Raw genomic sequence first — 19210 nt, forward strand, 5'->3', positions numbered from 1 at the left:
ACCGTCGCCATCGTCTCCTGGGAATGATGGTACGCTTCCATGATGTTGGAGAGGGCCTCATGGAGAGTGGGTTCCCTGGGGCTGTCCTCCCCCTGTCGCACAGCAGCCCTCCCAGTTCCCCTGTTTCCTGTCCCTCTGTCCCCTGAACCGTGTGCCCACTGCCACTGCCACTGCCCCCAGGTCCTTGATGTTCTTGGGTTGGTGGGTTTGCCTGGGTTCCCTGTAGTGGTGGACACACTGCTGCTTGACGTGTCCTGGGGACAGAGGTATGGGCCCGCTGGGTGGGTGCTGTGCTGGTGTTTCCTGATGGGGGAGGCTGTGTGGTGGCATGTGCCAGTGTGTGGGGAACCGACTGTCCCGAGGTCCCAGATGGGCCAGTCTGGTCATCCAGATCCAGTTGGACAGAGCTGCTGTCATCACTGTGGGCCTCTTCTGTGGGGGGTGTGGACATTTCTGGAACCTCCAGTCCGGTGACGTTGGGTAGGGGTCCTGCAGGGGTGTAAAGGCATGATTATTGCATCTGTGTGTGCCATTGTGTGCAATGGGTGGGTGACCCTGTCCCCCAGTGCTTACATTCTTGTGTAGGACCTTGTGTGATATTTGGGGATCTGTGTGGGTATCTGTAGTGGACATGCTTTGGTGATGGGTGTCCATGCTTTGGTGTTGCATGCAGGGCTTTGTATTGGGATGTGTGGGTTGTGATAGTGGGACATATGTGAGGTGTTAGAGTGATGGGGTGAGGGTGAGGGTGGGGTATGTGGTAGCATGCAGGTAGGGTGGGAGATGTAATAGTTAAGATTTGACTTACCAGAGTCCATTCCTCCTGCTACTCCTGCGAGGCCCTTATGATGCAGTATAGCCAAGACCTGCTCCTCCCATGTTGTTAGTTGTGGGAGAGGAGGTGGGTGTCTGGCGCCAGTCCTCTGAACTGCAACCTGGTGTCTTGAGACCACGGAACGCACCTTCCCCCGTAGGTCATTCCACCTCTTCCTGATGTCATCCCGTGTTCTTGGATGCTGTCCCACTGCGTTGACCCTGTCTACGATTCTGCGCCCTAGCTCCATCTTCCTAGCTATGGAGGTGTGCTGCACCTGTGATCCGAATAGCTGTGGCTCTACCCAGAAGATTTTCTCCACCATGACCCTGAGCTCCTCCTCAGAGAACCTGGGGTGTCTTTGCAGTGCCATGGTGTGGTGTGGGGGATGTGTGAGGTGGTGTGTGTTGTGATGTGTGAGGGGATGTGTTTGTGTGTGTTGTGTGAGGTGCGTGGATGTTGTGTGAGTGATGGTGTTGTGTGCCTGTGGATGCTAGTTTGTTGATGGTGGTGTCTCTCTCTGTTCTTCGTTCTCAATTTTTTGTCGTAGGGGTTTGTGGGTGATGTGGGTGTGTGTTTTATATTGTATTGGGTGTGTGGGAGTGGTGTGTGTTTCTGTATCAGGTGTGTGTATTTGGATTTGTCCAATGTGGTTGTGTTTTGTAAATGTGTGTGTATTTTGAAAGACCGCCGCGTGGATTCGTGGGTCATGATAGTGTGGGCATATTCCTGTTGGCGTGATGGTGGAGGTTTTGGTATCGACAGTTTATCACTGACCTTTGGTGTGGCAGACATTTGTGGGTGTCTGGATTTTGGTGGATTCCGGCCTGTGGGTCGTAATAGCTGTAGCAGATTTCCACGGCCGCAGTGGTGTGTTGGCAGTCTTCTGCACGGCGGTAAGTGGGATTTACCACCAATGTTGTAATGAGGACCAGAGTATTTTCCTTTGCCAAATGTAATTTTGTGTACATTTGTCCTTTTATGACTGTATGCCGGACAGTTGGCTTGTAGAAAGCCTTTACTCAGTTTATGTAGCCTTGGGTTTGTTATGGTGATAAGCCAATGATAAAGGTTATAGGCCTGACTGTTTATTGCAAAAGGTTATGATAAAGGCAGTACGCCAGGCATGTTGGTTGTGAAAAGCATACATTAAAGTCAATATGAATGTAAGGGAGGATTGTTATTGCTCTGAATTAGAGCCTATGGATATTTTTTGTTACATGGAATCTCACAGATTACCTTACTAGGCAAGGGTTTTGGTGGTGTTTACTCCTCTGACAAGCAACGATTATAGAATATGTTCACTCTGATAATACTTATCCCTGTTAGGAGAGGTAGTACTTTGTTTTGCCAAAAGTATTTTGTAAATATTGCAAGCATTCACCCCACAGTCACAAAGATCTGGGTTTAATCCACCATTATTTTGCACACCACGCCACCCCAGTTCCGACCGCCATGCGCAAATCAGTCTTGACCCTGCCCCCCATGAGAACAGTCTATCCCGAACTGCCAGGCCTGGTCCTCCCTGGACCGGAAACAAGCATACTGGGACCGGTTTCAGGGTATCACCCCTCATCAACCAGGCTAGTTTGAATCCAGTGGTGCAGTGAGCACAGGGTATTTCGTTACATGTAATATCACAGATTTCCATAATAGGCAAGGGTTTTGGTGTTGGTCTCCCATTCTGACAAACCGTGAGAATAGAATTTGAATGTGATGATTCTTGTTAGGCCCCTTTGAAAGAAGCTGTATGTGTTTTTGTCCATTGTGACTTTGTACATATTTATAATTTTATAAATATATGTCTAATGATTACCATATTATACACACTTCAGTAGACCTGTGGTGTACAGTTTTAAGCCATTGGTAAAGGCTTGAGGTCTTATTGGTTCAATGGGAATAATTATGTCTGATTCTTTAGGTGTGATATGTCTATAATTAAAAGTTCAGACAGAGCAAGTAGGCCCCACTTACTTATTGTGAATAGCATGTGTTAAAGGCAATAGGCTTGTTTAAGGGTGAATTATTATTACACTGTGATAAAACCTGTAGGCAGGTATTTTGATACATGGAATTTTGCAGGTTATGTAATAGCCAAGGGTTTTGATGCTAGTGACCCACCTGAACAGACCATGAAGATCTGCCAGGATCTTGTGATAAAATCATTAAATAATCCATACATTCATAAATCTACATGTATATACATATAGATAAATAGAGGGCATTTGGGTCAGCTATGTTCTGCCATTGGTCAGTCTGAGTGACAATTACACTCTGCTTCCATTTAGCATACTACATAGGGTAACGGTTCAGTCTACATAACTCATTAGCTCTCTTGTTCTGTGAATGATGGCAATTTCTGATCATATGTGTATATCAGCCAGAAAATGAGTGTGCTTTAGTTTCAGGACTGGTTGGGAAGATCTTAAGTTTTTAATTTTATCATTTTATAGTTCACCTTTTATTTCTTTGCTTGTCCTCTTTTTCATGTTTCTTAGGATACTACCGCTCTTCGGGCAGTGTTAACAGATCACTTGCTTGCTGTTAATTCCACACTATGTGGCCACTTCCTCTAAACCATGAGACCCTTATGGATTGCTGTTGTCCATAGTGTATCATGGTTTTACCATTTCAAGATGGCCAACACGTTGGTTCTAATTGTGCCAGTCATGCTGCATCTTTAAACAATGACAGGCTATTTCTGGTACCTCTGCAAGAGGGACATCAGCTGCTGTGTTTAGCTTATGTTCACTTTTGATATTGCAAGCATACTTTTGCCGTGTTTAGACAGCGGCATATTTTCTTTTTTCAACTTGTATTCTTTCAATTTATTTTGCATGTGTTGCTGAGTTTGTGTGTGTTTTATTGTGATTGTGTCAGTGGGTGTATGCAAGAATAAGTCATATATGGATGGAGGGATACGAGTGTTAAGATGAGTGACAGCGTGCATTTATCCTGGCTTACTGAGTTCCTAAACCCATCAATTACACAAAAGGCACTTTCATTGATAGGCCAGTCCTATTAGCAGTGCCATTACTTGTTTACATATGTTGCAAGTCCCACTGAAAATGTGTGTTATAAAAATCCATCCCTTCATCATCTTTCCGATAAAGATAGTCCAAAATGGAATCTGGCCCCACTGAGAAAACTTTAACCCACCACTCAGTTTTCATTGTTTACTTCTGATCATAATTTGACATTTTACAACAAATCAATGGGCATCAAATCTATTGTTTTACTCATGCCTTAAAACCAGATAATTACAAACCTTCCAGCAAATGGAGAAAGCAGTGAACCTACATGCTAATGTTTTGTGACTCCCAGATGGCTGTGGTACATGTTCAATCATAGTGGCCATCTTGGAATTACTTTTCTTAAGCTTTATGAAAATCTTTTCACAGATGACCACCCATGCATGCACTCATGCAGCCATTTTTAAAGTTTTTTCTAAAATTTTATAAAAAAGCATTCCAAAATGAAGGCTGTGTCTCTGTACAGGGACACACATTCACCTGCTTAAGAAGCCATCCTTGAATGACTAAAAACAACATTCAATGATAGTCGACATTGCCTTCTCATTTGACAAGCTGAATTGAAAGACCATGATATTGCTTGAATTGGGACTTAAAATCAGGCCATTATTGTGCAGGACTGTGGGTTAAATCCCCTTCCTGGATCTTTTGTTGGGATAAAATGATGTGATCTAGAGGGTCTATATACAGTGTTGTTGTCTATGGGATGGACATTTGTTGTATCTGTTGTACATTTTTTTTAACTTCCTGATTCCTATTAATTAATATATTAGATTTGAGCAGTATGGAGTTGTCTTATTCCTTAATTGAAGACTGGATCTTATGTACTCAAATTATATCTAAACAATTCCTCTAGGAACATTTAAAAGTGAGTCTTTTAGAAAGTGGGCATTTTTCTGTTGTTACTGCTCTGTGTGCCTTGCAGCCTGCCTCCCATACACGTCTGGGGTAGGTGACAGCTACACTTTGTGGATTCCCTCTAGACAGCCACAAACACAGAAGGGTTAGGTGTGTCTGAGCACTCATCTGCATTCATCTGCATTCTGATGGGCCTTCCTGGGCAGGAAGGTTGGAGGGAAGCTGACTCTTACACTTGAATAGGGAAGCGCCTGTCCCCACACAAAGGGCTGATTACCCCTCTCTCCCCCACTGATATTCTGGGGCTAGGGCTATGGAGAAAGGATATTTGTGCACTTCAAAGACCCTTCTTTGAAGTCAACCCCACTTCAAATGCACCTTTTGGGTATAAAAACTGGGTCTCTGACCCTCTAAAATCAGTACAGTACTGGATTTGAGAAGAACTCCGCCTGGAGTAAAGACTGCCTGGAGTAAAGACTTCTGTGCTGCAAGGAGTGCCACGCTGCTGGCCTGCTTTCCAAGAAGGACTGTTTTCTGCCTAGATGAGTTAATCTGCTGATCTCTGTCCAGCTGAGGAAGGACTGGACCCTTTCATCTGACCCAGAGTGACTCCAAGGGCTTGCTGGCTTGCCCCCTGCTCTCCTGCATTCTCCAGTGCATCAAAGACTGCTTGCAACTTTGCTTTTGCTGCTAAATTCTGCCATCTGTGAATCCTACCCATGCCTGAGGAGCACCCTCCAGTCCTCTGCCTGAAGTGTGATCTGAAGCTGTTTTGCTACAAAACCGATGCTTTGCCACCTTTGCACTTATTAGAACTGATGCATCGCCCTTTGATGCCGATGCAGAGGCTGTTTGACGACAGCGGTTCTACAGCCTGCACGGCCCGATGATGACGCTCTGCGAGACTCGACGCCAAAGTATTAACCTTATCTCAATGGAATTCGCCACTGACGCAAGACCTGACTGCGAGGCATGACACTGACACATCAACCCGACTGTGCAGCTCAGAACCAACACATGGCCTTCACATTGCTCCTCAACATCGATGCTTTCTTCTACCCAAGGTACTTCTTCAATGGGCTCTGCATGAGTCCTGTAGCCAGTCTGCCCTCCATTGCGGTCGGACTGAGCTTTGGATGTACTCCAGTCTAGCATGACCTCAAATAACCTTTCAGCGCTAGTGACTTCTAATGACTTTTTTTGGTTTATTCTTTGAAAATTCATATCTCGAATTATACTCATTGGATATTTGTCATTTTGGACTCATTTCACTCAGATAAATATTCTCTCTTTTTCTAAACTTATGTGGAGTATTTTTGTGCTACTTTCATTGTGTTACTGTGTGTGTGTTGCACAAATAGTTTACATATTGCCTCTTTAGATAAGCCTGCCTGCTCTGTGCCAAGCTACCAGAGGGTGAGCACAGGTTATCTCTAAGTGTTTAATATCTTACCCAAACTGGATGTGGTGGTTCTTGCTTGTACAGGGTGCATAGTCCGACAACCAGAAACCCAGTTCTAACAGTTCCTCTTCACTACACTTAATTGTCCTCACATCATCATAATAAGTATACATCTTAAATAATCAAAACACTGTGAAGCTGAAAAGCTGCTTGAGTAGACAAAAAAGATATTGAATCAAACGTAAGAGGTTGATCCAAGGCCCACTGCATTTCTAATTGGGCTTTATAGCTCTGCTGCCAAAAGACCGCTACAGGTGAGACCCAAAAATGATCAAAATTGTGTCAGTCAGCTCCACGATAAAGGATGAAAATTATTTCAAGGATGAATGTAATGCTGGTTTCATAGTGTCTTATTGAGATGGCCTTAATAAATGTATGGAACAATATCTTGCTGTTTGCAAATCCCCGTCTTAATGCATTTTGACCAGCTGGTAGCTGATGGAGCACTTTATCCTGAAATGTAAACATTAGAAAATAAATGTAGGCAATTTTATTTTGTAATTTTTCAATATCAGTTCTTCGGACCACATCATGGTTCACTACTTTTGCCCATCAATAACCCAGTAATTTGCAATGCTCCTGTAAATCATATCTGTAAATCATATCTTTGGAGCTGGCCTACTTTCATATAGTGATGGTGCACAACTGCATATCAAATTATCTCCCAAGCAATTGTCTCTTAGAAATTGGGAAGGGGTGTGGTAAAGCTTTGTGACATTAAAGGTTTCAAAATGGAATTCATAAACCTGATGTTATATTCTTGTCATTTGTTAGGAAATCTCACTGTTCTTAAAAACCAGAGAGAAACTATTGTTTGCCCTCCACAGTAAACTCATAGTAAATAAGCAGCTGACTCTCTGCTGAAGGTTTGGAAGGAGTAGGAGTCCTGTGGAGTGAAGGTGTCTTGGTGATTGATGGAAGGATGTCAGACTGTGCAGGTAGGTGGGGCTTAAGCTGCGTAGTGCCTTGAAAGTGTGTACTAGGAGTTTGAAATGAGCACGTTTGTATATCAGAAGCCAGTGGACCTTCCTGAGGTGTATTATGGTGTGACGTATCGACTGTAAAATGTAGTCTTTCTTTAGGATGCTAATTGCTTCAGAGACTAGTTATTGGTAGTGTTTAAACCCTCCGCATCCTGGGCTCCTGGGGTTCAGTGGAGTGCTGCTTACATCGAACTAGTTAGGCCTAACCAGCCAAATAATGATTATTACTGGGGCCCTGCGTCAGCCATTTCCACCTAAAACATTAGGTTTACCAAAGATAGTTTCGTTTTAAGACATGCTAGGTGCTGATTATCTTAAATGATGATTACGATACTGGGTTCTCACAATAGCGTTTATACTGGCCTAAGTCCTCAGAACATTATTTGCAAACGGACACGTGTAGCATTCTTTATCTATGCATAATATATTTCTTCAAAGGGTTAATGCTGGATTCAAACCCTCCACTATCAGTACATTTGCCTAAGCAGGGATTACATTACATTTTCAAAAGAAAAAAAGGTCACGTTTACAACCTGTGTGGACTACTGTATTGGAATTATTGAAGAAAGATTGGGAAGAGATTTGGATCCCTCTTCATGCTGGGATCCCTGGGCAGGTGCATGGATTTTTAATACTTCAGGGCCTAGGCAAAGTCCTCTCCATGTAGCAATGGAACAACATTTAAGCCTTCTGGGAGCAAATTGCAACTTCTTTTTACAGATGGAGAGGTGCCTGGAAATACGGGAACACTTGCAGTCCAATTTCAACCTGAAAACTGGAGCTTTGCGGCATACTGTGTTTCCGGGCCACGGCGCACTCTCCTGAAATAGTAGCCCCAAGATTTGGGTGGCTTTACCTTAAAAGTGACCCTGGCACGTCTATTCTCAGTGGTTGACCTTAAAAATTGAAAACAGATGTATTCGTCTAGTCGCCACGGTAAGAAGTGTTGAGTAAAATGAACTGAACAGCAGAACGAAATTAAAATACCTGTCAGCAGATATGTTCCTAGTTTTGTTCATTTGTCAGCAAATGCCCAACTGTGACTCATACGGGAGCTGCTGGCGGTACCTCCGGAGCTGACTTTACTGCAGCTGAGGACTGGGAGCGTTTCCTCTCACAATCTCACCGATGCAAAAGCCATGACCTGCAACACCTCTGCTATGCTAATCTCGGGTCTCTCTGGGAACTGTCTGCCCTTCCACTCGGGTGCCAAGTTATGTGGTTGCGCTCCGGCGCGAACATACTGTGTGCACTCTTCTAAATTCAGACACCACCGCATGCGTTTCCTCGGCCACCTGAAAGACTGGTGTTCTGCCCTTGCTTGGATAGATTTACTTGTCAGACAGAAGGACAGACAGCATTGTAGGAACCAGGTCGCGGAGCGTTCTCGCTGGACGAGTACACTATCTTTAGCTTAGCTCGCAGGGTCGGACTAGGACACAAGATAGGCCTGGCACCAAAATAAAAGTGGCTCCCCATTAGCGAATTGCAACTCAGGGGCGTTTTCAATTAGTAAAGACGCTCTGTGTGCCTGTTTTGCATGGAACGGAGACTGCATACATCTGTGCTCGCTGTGGGCAATGTTTGTGGTTATACATAAAAATCAACAATAAAACCCGGCCTACCAGACCATAAAACAAGCCCACATAAAAACAGACAAAAACGGCCCTCAAACTGATCTGTGAGAGTAGCCCTTCGGGCACTGTCTGATTGCCCAATGGCCAGTTCGACCCTGGACTCCCGTCACTAAGCGGCTGTGATTGTTCATAGCTGACAAGTGACGCCCGTCCCATGCTTGACACCGCAGCCAATGGTTTTTCAAACGATGGCATATTGCATTTCGGGTCTTGTAGTGTCTGAACACCCAAGCAAATTGCAATTTATTGTCTATAACCTGCGACTGGCTGAGGATGTCGCAACTGACGTGGTGGTACTTGGCAGCATTCTGTTAATGTTTGCAGTGGCCACTTTAACAGCCCCCACTACAATGGTTACAGCGCTATCGCAAAATAAAGTATGTTTTGGCAATTGAGTGCTGGGATCATTGTTGTCCCTGTTTAGTAAACGCCATTTGCTGTGTTTTGTGTACCCAGGAAGCACATAAAACAGTGGCTCCTGAACCGGCAGAACCCGTCGACTATGGACAGGACCCACGGGCCCCAGGTCAGAAAGATGTTTGTTTTCAGTAAGTCAGGACTTCTTAAGTGACAACAACATTGGCCCGTCTGTGCTTCAAACTGAAAATTCGCAGAGGGGGTCAGTAGTGCGATGAGAAAAATGTTTATTCAAAACGAAAAACACGCCCGCAGGCAGTGACAGATAAGCGTGCATCTGTGGAAAACACTGAGAGCGCAGCCTCAGCAGTTACCGGCAGACCCGGCACTTGCGTCCAATAACACTTGTTACCAGGGCGCCTGGACGTGAAATGGAAACAGTGGAAGGTAACCTGGAAAGGGAGATGTTTTTTTCAACGTCAGCTCCCCTATGTAACCAAACAACGCCCTTCTGCGTGCTGCACTTCCAGATATGAAAAGACGTATTCAGAATATAGATTTTGCCTGGAGAGTCCTTCCTGTATTTCATGCCTTGGCGAGAGAGCTGCTGCATGAAACCTGCATTAGTGCTTAAAAGAAGCCAGAGAAACTAGAAAAATAGTTAAATGTGACTCAGTTCACACCTCAGCGGAGTACTTAGCATGTGTGACACAAGGATGTGAATAAACCACACTCGCGTGTGCCAAGCATAGCCCAGGAAAATTCGCCAAAATAGTGAAATAAATAAGCTAGTTTATCGCGCTGCTCGCACGACGCGTTTCAAGCACCGCGCAAAGCTTTCTTGTTTGGTTGTTTATTTTGGAAACATAAATAAATTAAAGGAGCGTTTCGGGGGATTTTACTCCGTGGATCTATTAAAGGAGGTGTGGCATTTAAATCTGATTTTAATCACACTCTGCTGCTGGTGCTTGGGAGCTCGAGCCAGCCGTGTGTGTGTGTGTGTGTGTGTGTGTGTGAGAGAGAGAGAGAGAGTGGGTGCGCGCGCGCTAGAAGGCGGCTTCGCACAGACTTGGCTCTGCCTCCCCCAGACGTCACCGCTTCCACAGCAGCTCCATGAGAGAGGGTTGGGTGAGTGACAGACCAGCCTACTTTTTAATAGCTTTGTCATGTGCCTGGGAACAGTAGTAAGACAGGTGCCTTCCTCTTGGCCTCAGTGAGGGGCCGCTTTCCTGCATGAGTGTGTACCAGGCGCCTTGTGGATCCGTGCACTGGAGTTTGAACGCCGTGCAGCCGTCATTCGCGGACTGGATGGCGTGGGACATGTGCAACCAGGACTCTGTATGGAGTGACTTAGAGGTGAGCAGTGCAGTCCGTGCAATTCGCAAGCATGCATTTTGAGCCCAAATGCACGTTTTATTGGTGGTGGTGGTGTTCTGCGTAAAAGGGAAGCTGCACCAGTGACGAGGGAGCACGTCTGGTCTTATCTGCGCTCTTCCAAGTGGCTATTTTAAGACTGTGTCTGTCCGATGCCTCGGGAAAATCAAAGATTAGCTGCTGTCATCGGCGTCTCATGCAGTTGGAAAGTATGTGCGTGTGCCCCTGGCTCGCTTTTCAGTCAGATGCAATGTGTGTGCTCAGATACATTGCTATGAATCAGAGGCTGAAGTCTTTCCAGTGGTGTTGGGTGGCCTCGCTCCATGGCTGTTTGTGAAATATTTGGCTTTCACCGAAAATAAGTTCAAATGACGAAATGGCGTATTTGTGCAGTGCCCCTGTCTCTCCGCACTGGCCACCTCTAGGGGGACGTGTTGTTCTAGGACTGCGGAATTTGGAGCAGTAAATGAATAGAGGATAGGATGCGTAATTTACGCGGACATTCCTTGCCATCTAGTGCATTGTAACGTTTTGGCACATTAGGGGTAGGCTTGCTGTTCTCAAAGAGGACCAACTAGATATTAGGATGTAACTCAGTTAAATCCCACCCGTGTAGAATGGACAGTGGCTCTTTATTTATAAAAGGCTGCATGGATGGTTGTAAAACTGCTGCAATATATAAAAAAAAAGGACGGCGTAACATCCAAGATACAGCTTTTTAAAATCTGTACTGCAACACAAACGGAGGAGAGGTAAGCACCTCGTCTGCTCGCATGAGCGTGACGCGTGTGCATCACTTTGTGAGCATCTGTGTGCAAACGCAGCTCTGGGAGGGAACAGGGCTACCAACGCATCTCTGTGCCAACGCATCTCTGGAAGCGTACAGGGCTACCAAGCCATCTGAGTGCAAAAGCAGCTCTGGAATGGTACCGGGCTACCTAAAAACATAAACAAACGAGCAGAAGTTTTTTGGGGGCTACATAGATCATAAAGAGCACCGACTCGCGTTATTTACGCGTACACCCCAAACCCTTTAAGTCTGAGTAAAAAATAGGGTGACTGAAATGTAAATGCACACCATGATATTGAGTAAGCGCGAAGCACCTGCTGTGGTCTGGTGGTTGCTGTTTGGTCCTTTGATACTTTTGTGCATCTACTGTTGGTGTGAGTGTGCGTGGCCGTGTGGTTAGAGTGCCGGCTCGTCTACAATGCTCGGATGTCCCCTGCGCGTGACAGCGGCTCGTGCCGTCCACTGACTCTCCGGTGAAGCCGGCTGCGTATGGATAATTCATGCATTCTGCATCTTTCAGGAGCCCAGGGCTGTAAGCGGATGACTTCCTTGCTCCAAAGTCCTACCTGTTCCTGCGTAGCCAGCGGGCTGCTGTCTGGCTAGCAGCGCGCCGAGCTCAGCTGCCAGGGTTCATTTTCCCATCATGTATTATTTGTGGGGCTGGGAGTAGCTGGTTGAGAAGCTGCGTGCGTGGATACGTCTGCGGTGTGTTTATGAGAACAGCAGCGACCACTGTCAGCCACTGACCACCTTGTCACCAGGATCCTAGGGGTCTGGTAAACTAGTGAGGCACAAACAGGGGGTTCTCTGGCACAGCCTCGCTGTGTGTTGAATGGGTAGCTTGTGTGTGTGTGGTGCTGAGGTAGCCATGCATTATAGGCTCCTGTTAGTGTGAAAACATTGCCACTCACAATAAACCTACCCTACCCCCCCTTGGACTGAGGTACCAGCAAGGGGGAGGGGTATCTATCCAAGCCTGCCTGGGCGCTAAAGAGGTTAACTGCTATCCTAAGGGTCCGGATGCCGTGCTTTGCACCAGTGGTCACTATTAAGGACGGCCCATCTAATCACCGGGGTCTATCGGATTACTAATGAACTATTTATGCATCCCACCCGCGACGTGCTTCTGGCTGGGTAAACCACTATCACAAGGGCGGGGGCATATCCGTGGAGACATCGGAGGCTTGCTTGTGTGGGACTAGGGCCGCTCACCATAAATCACTAGGCAGCCTTGTAGCCAGCTGCCTCCAGAATCTAGTGGACAATGACGCTCAAATGATGCTGCATCATACACTTGCTGTGCTGCTGCCAGGGCTAACCGTTGTCAGGCAGGGAGATGGCAGTGCACTGCGCACGTGTGAGAACAGAAGAGGGTGTTTGTGTGGAAACTTGTGCCCTAGCCTTGCGCTACACCTGCCTCGCCCTGCTGTGCACAGTTTAGCTGCTATGCAGAGGTTAGCTGCTATGCAGGCTTTAGCTGCTGTACTAAAAGGACCAGGACGCCAGTCGTCCTCTGCAGACTTGTGTGAAAAACGAGGTAGTGAGAACTAGTGCCCCCGGCTTGCACTGCGCCTGTCTTGCTCTACTGTGCAGGGGTTAGCTGCTGTGCAGGTTTTAGCTTCTGTGCAGGGTTTCGCTACTGTGCTATAGGGACCGGGGCGCTAGTCGTGTTCTGCAGACTACTGTGTGCCTTGCGCTGCACCTCCCTCGCTCTGCTGTGCAGTGCATGGGTTAGCTGCTGTGCAAGGGTTAGTTGCGGTGCAATGGGGACCAGCGCGCTAGTCGTGCTGAGCAGACTTGCGGGGAAATGCTGGAGACGTGTTTGTGTGTAAAAGGAGAGGAGACCATTACCACCCACTGATCTCCTTATCCCGCCACCTTGTACTATTCTAGTGAAGTAGTGTTGCACCTACCTGTTGTGCTACCTTAAGGGTTAACTATCGTTAAAGATGGGAGGGGGTAGGAGCGGGGTGAGGGTCCGCTAGTTGTCCACTGCAGCACTGAAGAGAAAATCCTACCTGTAGGTGACCCCAGCTCCGGGAATCACCCCAGGTGCACCTTAAACGACAGAAGGAGCCAGCTTAGGCATGACGATTTATCAGTGTTTACTGCCAGAGCCCGGCACGCGTCTGGTGTCTGCAGATGGTGACAGGATACTGTGTATTTTATTCCCACAGCAGAACATCTTCAGACGACTCACCGTTTAAAGCAACAGTGCGTGAGGGTATCACATACGAATGTGCATCTTGGATACTGCGCTTTAGCGCCTTACTTACTACCAGCTTTGCTTCTCGTAAGCTACGACTATGAGCACAACGTGCGTGTTTACGCACCTCGTGCAGGTTTTCCCTTTTCGTACTACGCCACAGAGGTACTCGCGTCAGGTGTATCCTTCAAGACGTAAGAATGGATAGGTCCGCACGAATTTCAGACCGTGACTGTAGTGCACACTCGCTCTTAAACGTCGAACACTCGACCCACTGAGCTATCTCGCCGGCTCGACTCTCTCCACCTTCCCCCGGACGCGTGCATGGCTCCACAATGAAATAGGGAGCGCGAGCTCCGTGGCCCCGCCCCTTTGTGGCTTAGCATCTCTCAGAGTACAGCTCCCGTCACCTGTCACTTGACAACCTGCAGCAGGACAGCCTTGTCCACCTGGAGCGAGACAGGCGGCATTTCAGAGAAGACTTCGAGTATATGCGCTGTAGAGTTCTCCTCGGCAGGGCAGGTAGCAGGACATTGAATGAGCGCAGGGACTGGCTGCATCTCACTAAGAAACGTTGTTTTGGTGGCTACTGCGGACTGCTCCTGGCAGGGTGTGCACCTTCCTACAGAGGCACGTTCTAGCCAGCTTCCCATCTCTCTTTCGATGCATGCCTCCCCGTGGCTGCTTCTAGACACTGCTAGGACAGATAACCTACATTTTTCTCTGGCAGTGGTACGAAAGTGGCTCTTTTCCAGTCTTTTTTGGATTTACAATCAAAGGCTCCCCTAAGAACCTTTCCAAAGGTTAATAGGGAATTAAACCTAATTACCCTGGCTTGCGTTTAACACTGGGGCACTTACACTAATTTATTGTCTCCCTTCTCGGCTGTCAGGGAAGGAGCCGTGCTGAGTAATGTGCCCGACGCACGCAGCGACCCTTGGAGCCAGCCATAAGGGTGGCTAAGGGTGTGGATTAAAAGCTTTGAACACCGTGAAGGAAGTGGCATGTGCCAATGCGGTCGCACCTGTTAGAGATGCAGGGTGTGAGTATCAGTATGTTGGGGTAGGGAGGGGGTGGAGTTAAGGGTGTGAAAGCTGGCATCTTCCGAAAGGCCAGATATAAATTAACAACAGGAACACTCGCTACCAATGTCTCCCAAATTTAGAAGCCCGGGGCCAGAAGTGAGAAACATTAATTTTATTATCACGTCAACAGTGGCAGGACCATGTGTTGTTTTCGCTCAGCTTTGACGAGGAGTGTTTTTTTTTCTTCAGCGTGGCATTTTGGTTGAGATTGAAATAGCAGCAGATTTCGTCGTTTCAATCCTAAAGTGCTGTTAGGATCTCGAGTCCTGACATTTTGCTGCGCAACGCTCAGAGGAGGCCTTTCGCCAACAGGCGCAGCTACGCACAGCCCTGCATCGGAGCGGCTCCCCTAACCCTTGTCTGGGTATCCCCGAATCCGTATATTAATGGCATGGCTTGGTGAACACAAGGGCTACTCTTACACCATAGACGCCAAAGATTTAAACAAAACAATTACCGTTTAAGTTCATGGCTTCAGTTTTCTCAACTGAAATAACTCACGTGCCCCTCGCCTCAGCATGTGACGCAGAGTTAAACAGTGTCACGTGAGAACATTGACACGGTGCACCGGTGGAAGAAAGGCCGCACCACTATGAGACTATTTCGAAAGAGTCAAGCTTTTTATCTTAAACAAATATATAAATAATTAGACATATCACACGGAAGACTAGCGTGTGCATTGATGATGAAAGCCATAGTGTACCAAACCCATTCTAGCACAGAGGCCTCCTTCCGACCAAGGTCCAGGGTTTTGAGGTTATTCCAAGACTTTTCGGATAAGGGCCGACTATATAAACGATTTCTTTTTATATCCGTTTTATGTAAATGTATGGGCATTGTTCATCCCTATCCCCTCCCGGATTTACACACGACAAATTGTACTTCTTACAGTAATAGACACAAGGGCTAGCCAGCTCCACTGATTTCTTAGAGCAGGTATGTTGCCCCTTTTCATACTGCTAACCACAGCGATACCCAAGTCAGATCTATCCTCCGGGCTTAAGGGTGGATCTCAGAGATCTCAGCTCCACGTGCATTTCAAACTGTGGCCATTAAGGTACGCACATCCCTAAACCTCGAGGACTTGACACAGCTACCGGGCCAGTTCGAGCCTCCCTTTCCTCCGGACGTATGCAAATGAAATACAGGGAGCGAGCTCTGTGCTCCCCCCTCACCATCCCCCTCACCCGCCTTTGTGCTTTAGCATCACTCAGATTACAGCTCCCGGTGACTGCCATTTTCCAACCTGCACCAGGTCATCCTACCTGGAGTGAGAAACGCGGCATTTTACAGAAGATTCGAGTACACACTCAGTGAGGTTCTACCCGACACGGATGTGGCAGGTTAAAGAGCAGTGAAGTGTGTGTGTGGGGGGGTCACCCTGGACCCTCACTCTGCTCGAACAACTGAAGGTTCATCACCCACCGAACACACAACGCACCCACTCACCTGTACGCCCTGCATTTTATTTTACTCTCGCCTTGTCGATGTTTTGACACCTCCATACCTCCTTCACATACATTGCTCACAATCACACTGCTGCTGGACCACGTGACCAGCATTGCTCTGTGAGCCCTGCACAGAGGCCGAAAATCGAACGATCAGAAATCGAACGATCATGTATTCTGAACACCTTTTTGACCCACTGCTAGGTATTGTGAGAAACTTGCACTGTCTTCAGCGTCAGCCTAAAAGCTCTAAATTCTGTCCCTTTATGAGCATCTGGGGGTAATTCTGTTCAAAGTATGCTTTATATAGGAGACATTTTCTAAATGAAAAATACAAAAATATCATCTTGGAAACAGCTAATACTCTTAGGGAGTGCAAGATTAAGTAAAACATAAATATAACCAAACTAAATCTCTAGCATTGATTACTTATAGTATTTTTACATTCAATGTTGGGAAATGGATCCATGTTTTGCCAGTGAAGTTAAGGACATGGACATAGAACCTGCTAGGGACCTTTTTTTAATGTCCATTTGTAATAGGTTCTGAGACCTGGATGGATCCGGCTCGCTTAAAGCCCTGAAGTTAACTCACTGCTGCTCCATAAAGGTTACATAAGTAAAATAAGCATTGGCAAAGTCAGTAGGGCAGCATCGGCTGCCAGCCTTTTAGCTTTGTGTTTGGTTTGTTTTGTTTTTTGTAAGCCTGTAGTGTTGGGATGCTGCTGGACTCTCACTAATATATATGAAAACAGTTTGGCCAATTAAAAAACATACCTAAAAGCAAACATAATTTGGTCTCAAAAAGCACACCTTACTGCAGTAATCCCTTACACAAAGGGAACTGTTTTGTTTGTGGATATGCTGCTTTTTTGTACAGATGTGCTCTTGTGAAAAAGCTGAATGCTGTCACTTGCAGTAGTTAGCCAGTGGCTGTAGTTGACTGTTCTACTGCCCCATGCTGTATGTTGTTGTGGGCAAAATTAAAATATGAGTTCCCCAACAACAGGCCAATGGATAAAGAGGGATGGCTCAAAGACTCTATATGCAAATCTATCTATCTATCTATCTATCTATCTATCTATCTATCTATCTATCTATCTATCTATCTATCTCAAGATTTAGCAAAATCAAAAGGTCTTGGCTCATTCTATATACAGAACCTCATGTGTCCCAAACACAGTGCTTTATTCAGGAAATACATTCGCAAATAAAATGGATTATCCATCTTTGCATCTTTTTAGAACAAGGGTAAAAGAATGGGAATGCCAGTACTATGTATGAATCCATTAGGACAAATGTAAGAAAACAATGAATGCTCTGTGTGGTGATCAGTACCAGAGATTACATTTGATGATTATTGTTCTAGAAATACTAACGTTTAGACTTTGATGATGATTCTTTCAGAAAAACTGAAGTTTAGACTTTGGCATCTTGAGAGCATTTGGAGGGCAATCAGTAGAGTGAAGTCAAGTGACTCAGTTAGTTTGTGTTTTTCATTGCTAATTCCACCCAGTAGACCCACTTACCTAGGTTTATTTCAGGTTGCCTTTTTATGTGCTCTTACTGCTGATAAGTTCCTGTCATTATCATTGGTGTATTTTTCTGGATTGACTCCCTCTAGTGTGCTGCTCTGGTTGGAGAAGACCAGCCTCTTTGCCCGGATCTTCCAGAGCTTGACCTCTCTGAGCTGGATGTGAATGATCTGGATGCAGACAGCTTTCTGGGTGGGCTCAAGTGGTACAGTGACCAATCTGAAATCATTTCCAATCAGTACAACAATGAATCATCAAATTTATTTGAGGTATGTAAGCTTTTTGCAAAGTCTTTACACGGAAATTCAATATTCCCTGAGATTGATATTGCTTTTTACTTTAAAAATTGTAAAACAACTTATAAACCATATTGTCTGCATTTTCAAAAATAAACTAGATTTTGAACGTAGGTAAATAGCAAGCAGCCTGGAAGCAAAGCTAATTTGTCCTCCTGTAAAGAGCTTATAAAAGGGCAACTGTTGTCCAGTGGTAATGGCAATACAGTTGATTCAAGAATCATAGATTTGAAATTTTGGTGGTAGGCCACTGGATTTGTGGCAACATTGCTTTATCTCCCAGATCTCCCAGTGTCTATGATTCTAAACAGTACACTACAGTTCAAAAGTTCTTTTAGAAGAAACTGAAAATGTTAATATAACTCCAGGTAGGAATTAGTATATCATTGCTAAAAGTGTGGCAGGAAGGGCCTCTCTATAATTTGCCTCATCCTGCACAGCAACCTCAATCTATTATATGGTCTCGGGGAATTTGTGGTGCATACCCGAAAGGGCATCTTCTGTTTTGTCAGTAAAAACTAAAATCAGGCCAGAGGGTGGGAGTTGTTGGGTTGTTTAAATCTGGAAGATTGTCCGGACTTTTATGAACAAGAGAATGGTGAGAAATATTCCGATGTTATAGGGAGTTAACTGCATATTTTTATTGAATGATTGCCTGCATTAGCATAACATACTTAGAGCCTTATACCTGTACGAATGTCTGTGGGAGTTTATGCCCAGATCTTGTACACACATTACGTGAATGTGGCGGCCATTTTACCTAGAGGGACTAAGTGGAGAAGTCTCTTTCAATGGCAGGATCTAATAAGGATTTAGAGAACAAGCACAGACTTCTCAATTTTATCCACACTTTTTCAGCCACAGTGGCACTTTGCACAGGAAATCATTTGTGCGCCTGAGATGAGATGAACTAGTTGACTTAAGTATATATTTATTTGTCCTCTGAGTAGGCGGAGAAGCAGGATCAGTATTTTAGGATTTTCTACTGTGACAATGTAAACATAAAGCCATAATGGGAAAAGGCAGATCCATGAAGTAGCATTCATGAAGCTCAAATAGATTCAGGTTGGAATGGATAGAGTTTCACTCATTTTTGACAGCTTTTAAAAGAATCATCACTTTTGCATAGGCCACCACATTTTAAAAGATGCAATCACATTACTATATGTGGACCATGTCGTAAGCAATCACCTGACTGTTGCCTCTGTATAGGAAGAGTGGCGGGCGATGAAGGACAGAAGCACAACAGTTTGCTACACATAGAATGAATATACAAAATTCTTGGTTCAGAATGTCAGCTGTGTTCAGTTTTTAACCCAATAGAGGTCAGAAGG

General features: G+C 45.6%; 1 protein-coding gene across 1 annotated transcript in view; it reads left to right on the forward strand.

Moving 5' to 3' along the window:
* Positions 1–10250: 10250 nt before the first annotated feature.
* PPARGC1A (PPARG coactivator 1 alpha) overlaps positions 10251–19210 on the forward strand; it is a 193435-nt gene continuing 184475 nt past the window's right edge. The window contains exons 1-2 of the mRNA XM_069202170.1: positions 10251–10499; positions 17670–17849. Coding sequence (XP_069058271.1) covers positions 10377–10499; positions 17670–17849 — 303 coding nt within the window. The 5' untranslated portion in view covers positions 10251–10376. The remainder of the gene's footprint in view (positions 10500–17669; positions 17850–19210) is intronic.

The sequence above is a fragment of the Pleurodeles waltl genome, chromosome 1_2, assembly GCF_031143425.1.
Source record: "Pleurodeles waltl isolate 20211129_DDA chromosome 1_2, aPleWal1.hap1.20221129, whole genome shotgun sequence".
Classification (NCBI taxonomy): domain Eukaryota; kingdom Metazoa; phylum Chordata; class Amphibia; order Caudata; family Salamandridae; genus Pleurodeles; species Pleurodeles waltl.